The 9,096-nt window shown below is 36.5% G+C and overlaps 1 protein-coding gene across 2 annotated transcripts; it reads right to left on the bottom strand.

Moving 5' to 3' along the window:
• Positions 1–512: 512 nt before the first annotated feature.
• Positions 513–4,852, bottom strand: LOC111885978 (sphingoid long-chain bases kinase 1). Of its 2 annotated transcripts, none has more exons than XM_023882220.3 (9): positions 4,529–4,852; positions 3,519–4,052; positions 2,990–3,355; positions 2,801–2,894; positions 2,687–2,724; positions 2,464–2,610; positions 2,086–2,185; positions 935–1,869; positions 513–850 (listed from the first exon to the last, which is right to left on the bottom strand). In XM_023882220.3, exons 2-9 carry the CDS (start codon positions 3,933–3,935, stop codon positions 692–694), a joined length of 2,256 nt encoding a protein of 751 aa, XP_023737988.1. In that variant the 5' UTR covers positions 3,936–4,052; positions 4,529–4,852; the 3' UTR covers positions 513–691. The 2 variants fall into 2 exon arrangements, with proteins under 2 accessions (XP_023737988.1, XP_023737987.1); XM_023882219.3 differs by having other exon boundaries at positions 3,519–3,997; positions 4,529–4,851.
• Positions 4,853–9,096: the final 4,244 nt, after the last annotated feature.

Genomic DNA, 9,096 nt, shown 5'->3' with positions numbered 1-9,096 from the left:
TTTTTTTTGGTTTAACACTGAATGATTTTTTTTTAGTTTAATCACCTATAGTTTGTATTTTTTGAAAGTAACCATTTCATATTTTTTCCATTAGTGAGTTACAAATAACAAAGATTATTTTTCGATGAAAAAGGTTTCTTTATAAATTAATAAAAAAAATAAACTTTTGATGGTTAAATCGAAAAGAAAATTTTCAAGTGACGCAAAACACTTTTCAAACTCTCTGTTTATAAAAAGTTCTATGTAGTGATTTTTTTAAAGGTTAAAAAAATATCGAATTTTCCCTATAATTTATTACAAAATTTAGAAAAATTAGCTAAACAATTTACTCAATCCCAACAATCTTTGAAGAAAAAAGAAAAAAACAGCCAACAACTGAAAACAATAATAACACTAAAAAGTAAAAACTCTACAAATGCTTTACAATACACATCCACATCAACCAATTCAAATAAACTTCAAAATATCGGTTTCCATCCATAAAAAAAAAAATTGCACTCTAGGCACCAATAGATACAAAAGTATAGATATATATATTTATACGATATATTATATATTATATATATAAAAGACCAAAATACTAACAAACAAACAAAAAATCAACAAGAAGAATTCAAACCAATAACAGCCAGAAGATTATACAGTCACCTCATATATATGTAACACCGGTCCCAAACATTGCAAAAGGGCATTATAGTCCTTTCACACTACTACTCGGAGCACGACCAATCAACCTACATTGATCCGGAAGTAATGACGACACAACTTGCCCCGACACCCTAAAAAGCTCCCCGTCAATCCCACATCCATTGTGCGTACTCTTTCCCGGCTTCAGCTTCACCGACTTAACCTACAACATTAGTATCAATATCAGTATCAGTATCAGTATCAGTCTGTCAGTAGGACACTAAATACATTGTTAACTTTTTTTAACCTTGATGTATTCAACATAAGGAAGCGAAAGATGTCGGCCCATTTGAAGAAGCAAGAAGAATCTCAACAACCTTAACCGCCCACTCCCATGAACCAACAACAAATCCAACGTGTTGTCGTCATGTTCGGCTTTCGGTGCCACCACTTGAGAACTCAAAGATTGAACCGTTTTACACGAATGATTACACACAAGAATCCCCAAAAACTTTCCTTTTTTCACAACCCAATTCTCCTCCAAATCCAACACAACCCCAACCCCAACCCCAGTCTCAGTTGCCGGGCCCACACCCACAACAGGGCCAGGGCCCGGCAACGGCAACTGTATCGGATTCTCCATCTCCCAATTATTCGCGTTCGGCTCCGTGTCCCACTTCGGCTCCGTATCCCAAATGGGACCTGGATCCGACATCGTAGACGAAATATCTTCCTTGTCGTTTCCCCCTAAATTCCCCCATGAAGACCGGGTTGGGTCGGTCAACCCGCTCCACCCTTTATCCGCCCGGGACTTTGACCGGGTTCGCGGCCAGTTCGGGGTGGATGAGGTTTGGATGACTTCGGGTTCGGAGGTCACGTTGGGTCGACCCGAGGATAACCGCTTTGACTTTTGGTCAATGGCTCGGACGTAATCGGAGGGTTCGGTGGTTGGTTCGAGTGGGGTCCGCCCAGGTGTCATGATGGAGTCAATGCTTGAGAGAGATGAGGCGCGTGGGATTCCACCTCCTTCGGATCTTTTCATGATGTCTGTGTATAAGTCCGACATGTCGACTGTGTCTTTCTCTGCTAATATTTTTCTTTCGAGATCCGATTTTTGTTTGGATGCCGGAAGGTATTCGAGTTCGTACGTGTATTTTGGTAAGCAGAGGAATTTCAAAACTCCCGCCACAAAGTAACGGAGCGGACCGAATCGCTTTTGGTATCTTTCCGAAAGTTCCAATACTGTTTAACAATCAAATACAGTACAGCCTGTTATGTCATGTCATGTCATGTCACAATACAATACAATACAATACAGTCTGTTATGTCATGTCATGTCGCAATACAACAGTCTGTTATGTCACACTTTTTTGGGGACTAGGTACAGTCTGTTATGTCATGTCATGTCTTTTTGTCTGATTCCAAAAGGGAGACTGAAGGAATGGAATTGGGAATTACCATCACTAACAAAGCCGAAGTAGGAAACGGTCATTCCAAAATGAATGACACCAGTTTGAATCCATTCGACAGCAAATACATCTGTAGCAGTGAGACCACCCTGGAAAATAAAAGTATATTTTTATAGAATAACATTTTCTTTCTTTACTTATGGATTTAATTTTAGTTAGTTTCTTATTGTAGATAAATGACTCAGTTCGATTCTTTCAAGTCAACCAAACATGATAATGGAATTGGAATGTAATGAATGACTGATTCCATTCCTTTGTGATTCCATTAACAAACCTTAAGGCTGCCTAATTTTTTAGACATGTGTTCTCTGAATTGTGTAATTCTTTAAATAATAAATAAATAAAAATGATGATATATTATTATTACCTTGACTATAGCTAAAGCAGCAGAAACTGGATCCCTAACTCCAAGAACAGTCCACACTAAAGAATTATCAGAGCCAGCAGGAATGATTCCAATTGGAATAGAAATAGCTTCTTTCTGATTATCTCTACAAAGAAGACCATTCAAAACCTGCAAAATAAATAACATTTTATAAACTTTAATATAAATAAATATCTACTCATTTCAAATTAAAAGCTATACAAACCTCATTCACAATTCCATCGCCTCCCACACATATAATTCCTGGTATAATGAAAGCTTAAAGATTAACAAACCATTCTCCAATTAAAAAAAGGGCAATTTGGTAAAAAATGCATACCATCAGGACATGTACTGAAATCAACACTGAAAGCTAGATTTCTAGCATGGCCTGCAGACGTTGTCTTCACTACCTCAAGCTTAAACCCTGCAAGCTGTTAAATAAAGAAAAGAAATGTCAATTAAGTAAAAGTCTAATATAAAATGTTGTTGGAAAAGATTAAAGGTTATAAATAAAATAAAAAAATACCTTAAATATAGGTTCAACCAAATTGTGAAAAACTTTACTGGAGCGACCACGTCCAGACCTAGGATTTAAGATAACAAGCATCCTAGGTGGACTTTTACTTTTAATATGTCTATAAGAAAAATCAGTAGCCAATATTTCAGAATCTTGTTTCTTTGAAGATACCATAGGGTGAGGTGAACAATTCACAAAACAATGTTGATCTGCAAACCCTGTAACCCATAGAAAAGCTTCATCTGGTGTAGAAGCCAAAAAGCAAAAATCTTTCCTACTTCTTCCAGATTTCAAGAAACAAGAAAGACTGTAGGATCGCTTTTTTATAGGGTATGAATGCACTATAAAATGTCTCATCCCATAGCTGTATGACACCTGTCATAATAATCATTGATTGTTAGAAAAGTATAATTATGTTGCTAGGTAAAAGATGAAGTGCATTGCTCATATTGGTATGGAGAGTAAATTGCATTGCTGTTCACTTCAAATTGCACGAAAACAAAAGCATCTAGAATCTGAAACAAAGAATTGAACTTACTGAAATGACATCATCAAGGGTTAAAACATGAGAACCCCAAACCAAAGCCCTGCTTGTTAGTTTAGCATCAATGGAATCCAGGTGTGAGGTTTCTGTTGAGTTTTGTGAATCAGTAGCTTTGATGGTCTTTCTTTTATCCAAAACTAGCTTTCCAGAAATGACCTCATATCCCAGTAAGTCAGATTGTTCATCTCCAATATCAATCTTGTGTTCTTCCCTCTTTGAATTTTTGGAATCATTGTTGTTGGCAGTGACATCATTTCGTTTTGAAACTTTTCCTTTTGTACGTTTCTCAGGGAAGACAACAGGAGAAGTTTGTTGACCAGTTGATATTTGAGAGCAAAAGTTGAGGCGACGAAGTGATTGTTGAGGGGTTTTTAAGGAATTGCTCTTGGGAAGACTGCCACTGTTCTGCATGCCTTTTACAGTGCGAAAAGAACTGAATGTAAAAGACAGTGGCAATCCAAATTTCACCTTAGCTGTAAAGGAAATGGGAGATAGAAGTGATTCATATGTTTATAATCCAAGAAAAACCTGTTGAATGTTGATTTATATGATTAATATATGATGGAAGCATCAATTGTATGAGAAAGCATTCGGATTTTAAGTTTGTGCAAATCAATCAATCGCAAAACCTTCTAATTTGTCTCCATGACCAGAAATTACACTCTGGAATATATATAATCGAACATTGGAAACAGAACTATCGACTGAATCGTCGTCAAAACAAGTTTTGTAACATAGGTTTTCCGATAAAACCATGACCTAAACATCATGAGTTCAAAATTCAAACGCACAAATCAAATTTCCAGGGAGTATATACGAAGAAGCTAGAGATACGCTCCTAATTTTGAAAAGTCTGAACAAAAACATCCGAATTAGAAATTACATTACAAAGAAAAACAAAGATTCGGGCATGAATTTTACGATGAGATGTGAAATGGATTCCCAGGCAAGCAGATCAAGTACAGAAAAGCATCGTAACATAAGAAAAAGAGGGGAGGAAGTACCAAATGATGCGATCGCCAGTTGATCGTCGAACAGGCGCGGATTGACTGGCGGCAAATCGAAGCAGATAGTTTGATAAAATAGAAAAAGATAAAACAGGATATCAGACAGTAGGCTTTCTATTTGTCGGTGGAGATGGTGGCGAACACGGCGGCGGTAGGTGGACGGCGTCTGAGTCGGAGAAAAGGAGTAGGGAGATGATGGATTGTTTTGAAGAAGAAGAAGAAGAGGCTCGACTGTATCATGATCCAGAAACAATTTCCACCCAAATTATTTTTTATTTCCGTTATGCCTTTTTGTTACCACTGTCGTAAAGCACTCCTTTGGAAAAAAAATAATATACACACACACATATATATATATATATATATATATATATATATATATATATATATATATATATATATATATATATATATATATATATATATATATATATATATATATATATATATGTGTGTGTGTGTGTGTATTTGAATGTCATTAAAATATGGTTCATTAAAGCTTCATATAATTTGGAATTCATATGTTTGTTTGTACATTAAGAAAAGATGAAATTATGATATTGCAGATATTAGTATATGAAAGGTAGAAATAGATTTTACAACATTTTAATAAACTTTTTTATTTGTAGACAATTATTTTGCAACATTGAATATTATATCTTTATACCTCCTCGATTTTTGTTGTAATTTTGTTCATCAGTTTCATACGATAAGAAAAAAAATATATTAACTTGTAGAAATATGAGACATTTATAAAATGTATTTATAGATTTGGATGTGTTTAATAGTCATATCGACATATATCATTTGTTTAGTTTGATTGTTTTGTTGATATGGAAATACATCATAACATTACATCTATATATTATTATGGCGTACAAATTATTTTAAAACAAAATTAAAAATATGATGTTGAACCTTTTAAATAAGAGATACTCTCCCAATGTAGATATATGAGTTGGATTTTTTCTTAAGTCAATAAAACGAATAATATGATTTATTTATTTTTAATTTTGCATTTGAACTTATTTTTGTATCTTTAGTGTAGTTTATCTTCTTCAAACAACTATATAGCAACTAATGAACTAATGATACATTATGTAAAAAATAGGTGGGAATGAGGATTATAAACTTACTAAATAACTAAAATGCTCAAACGTTCACAACATGACAACAAATAAACTTCTCATCACCATCATCGTTTTTCTTGTTAAATACAGTTGTGTGTATATATCTGAATGAAGAAAGTATATTATGATGTTTATTAATATTGTTTTGTTGTTCAAAGTCTTCTAGAATAGAAATTGTTTTTTTAACTGGAAAAAAAATTGTGGACACTAGTCATTTTGAAGGCAAATTAAAGAATTTTTCAAAGAAATAGACATAACATGCTGAATTAAATTATAAATAGTAATTGCATAATTTATTTGGTTTATGTTGGTAAATTCGTTAAAGGGAGGCAACTTCAGAAAAACGGTTTGATTAATTGATTTGTATTGCACTAAACATAAACATGTGTGAATTCACAATATATATTTAGGGCGACTTTCACACAATTAGAACTAATCACGAACGCTATCAACGATGTTTGACCTCATTTAGAATTCTAGAAAAGTGGCACGTCCTGGTGCCATGTGATGCAACACCACATTGCATAAAGTTTTATGATCTATAAATATATACCATTTGCTATAAAACTTTTAAAGATTTATAAATGAGTGTCATTTAAACAATTTCATTGCACTTATATCTTTATAATAATAGGCCATATACTAAAAAGCACCCTCACTCATGCACGAATAATTTCACAATACGTAGAGAGAGCAACCACAACAGCAACAACAACTAAGTTCGGAACTCGTCGAAGGCGTCAAAAGTGTCTCGGACAATTCTAGAAAAGGGTCGTTTACCATCTATATGATCGCCTGCAAAAAAACGTACATGATGGAGGCACATAAATAGTACCTTATCACCTTATCAATACTATAAATACCTCTTTCATATAAAGTATCACCAAGTAATATCACACTACCAATTTCTCTTTATAGCTCTCATACTTTTTCTCGAGTAATACATCCCAAACTTAGGCGCTAGAGCGTAATCTTGGGACACCCCCAGATTAAGGTTGATTGTATCTTTTTTTCTTTGTGATCAACAAGTCTTAATGTATCTAACTCAAGTAAGAAGACTCTACTGCTTAATATCTCTCACACCAAGCCTCCCCCTCCAAGACTTGGTTACATCATTGACGTCGTCCATGGGACCAACAACTAATAACCTATAACTCTAATCCCAATAACAACTCAACCTTTGTTAAGTTAATATCATATTCACAAAAATGCCACATGTAACATTCGATTCCAGTTATTTTCCTCTTTGGTTCTTGAAGTTAATTTTTTTTTTGTGAAAAGGTCCCCTTGTACGCTAGGCGTACGTTTAGGTACACTTAGCATACATACGAGCTTTTGGATTGGGGAGCTTAGCCACGTACATTGGGCGTACGTGGTGTACGTAGGGCATATGTAGCCAAAGACTAAACCCTAATTTTTAGGGCATGAGCCATATTTAAACAACATTATGGCCTTTGGACACTCACCCTCATCAACCTCTACTGTTCATTACATCCCTTCTAACCCTAGTTCACCCCCTTTGAGTGTTCTTGAGCTTTGAAGTGATGTTGTGGCATTTTAGTGTGTATTCAAGAAGAAGAAACTTGGAGACCAAGCATTTGTTGAGGTTGAGATCCTAGATCCATAGTCTTCATCAACTTTGGAAGCTTTTGAATGTAAAAAGTTCTTACCTTGATGATTCATTTTGATTATTAGAGTTTAGGGCTTGTTTATGGGTTTATTTGGTCCCATGGGTTCTTTTTGTGAGTTTGGGCAACTCCAAAAGTTAGATGTTTTAGATCTCAGTCCATTTGATGTTCTAGATGCATAAAAATGTCATCTCGATGGTTTATATGAGTCCATGCATGAATTTAAGTCCTTAATGTGAGTTTTGTTAGAAAAAAGTGGATGTTGGGTTCCATTAAGACATGCTAAGGCATAAAGTTGCAAACTTTATGTCTTAGAATTCCATAATGGTCGAGATCTGAAAGTTGGATCGCATGGCTGTAAGGATTAAGCATCAAATGGATTAAGGTGGCAAGCAGCTCAGTACACTGAGCGTACCAAGGGGTACGCACCGCGTACTAACAGACGGACGAGTACGTCGAGCGTACGCCTCTCAGTGGGCTTTCGGACTTCTGTTGGGCCTTAGCTAGTTTTTGGGCTTTGGCATGTTTAGAGTAGATGGGCCTTAAAATTCTGTTAGTGGGCCTTAAGTTGCTTGTGTTAGGCCTTTTTAGCCTTGGAGTCCATTATTATGTTTTTGGGCCAAGGTTGGTTAGGCTCGTTATGGGAAAGGTAAATGGGCCTTTATCTTAGGAGTTTGGACTTGGGGTTTAGGCTCATGATTATGGTTTATAACATATCTCTTATTAGGGTAATTTATGTATGTTCAGTGTGGGATCTTCCAGTTCGATAGCCGAGCAATTAGTTATTTATCAGCGGACTGAGGTGAGTTTTCTCACTGTATCAATGGGTCGAAGGCACCAAGGTCGGCCCATTATTTGTGATATAGGGTGTTAGCTATATTTGAGAAATATGTATGGAAGTCCAGGTTTTGGACCTTGAAAACTGTATGAACGACCAAGATATGGCCCCTGACATCTGCGTGAAAGATCAGGATCTGGCCCCTGGCAACCGTATGAACGACCAGGATTTGGCCCTCGATAGGAAATTGTTTGTAAGACTATGGTCCGCAGTTAGCTGCCAAACCGGTGCAGGCTCCAGCGCCGACTACTTTGAGGATCACGGATGGGAAACAGGGTGGTGCAGAGCCTCCGAAGGCTCGGGGTCGCGCTTTTTAGCTCACTGCCGAGAAGGCCAGAGCAGCACCAGATGTGGTGGTCGGTATGTTTCTATACTCTTCTTGTTTAATGTATATGACTGTTATTCTAAATTATTGTGGGTACCTGTATTAGGTACGTTTTTAGTGAATTCCTTGCTTGCCTTAGTATTGTTCGACTCGGGTGCAAGTCGGTCGTTCGTTTCCCCGACTCTCGGTAGCCGACTCGGTCTGCCTTTAGGAGAGCTCGAGTGTTCGTTATTAGTCTCTATTGCCAGTGAGCTTGGGGTTTCTGCTTCTTCAGTTTATCGGGATTGCACATTGGAGATATTTGGTATAACTTTTTCGATTGACCTGATTCCCATTCCCATGATGGATATATGTGTGATTATTGTCTTTTATAACCCTCAGAGAAGTTATGTTGAGTCCCGGGAGTTTAGGGGCTAAAGTTGAAAATTTGAGCCAAGGAGGAGTACACTAAGCGTACATAAGAGTAAGTTGGGCGTACCAGGCACGCCCTAGTACGCTTGGTGTAAGCCTATGTACGTTGGGCGTAATCGCGTCAGCTAAAAACCCTAATGTTCGGGGTAGGGACTATATAAACACCCTTATGGCTCATTCTTTACCCTCACCTCAACCTCCATACCTCAGAGAACGCCCCAAAACCCTAGTTG

The sequence above is a fragment of the Lactuca sativa genome, chromosome 1 (genome assembly GCF_002870075.4).
Source record: "Lactuca sativa cultivar Salinas chromosome 1, Lsat_Salinas_v11, whole genome shotgun sequence".
NCBI lineage: Eukaryota > Viridiplantae > Streptophyta > Magnoliopsida > Asterales > Asteraceae > Lactuca > Lactuca sativa.
Note: the sequence above shows the minus strand (reverse complement) of the source record. Positions and strands in the feature narration are given on the sequence as shown.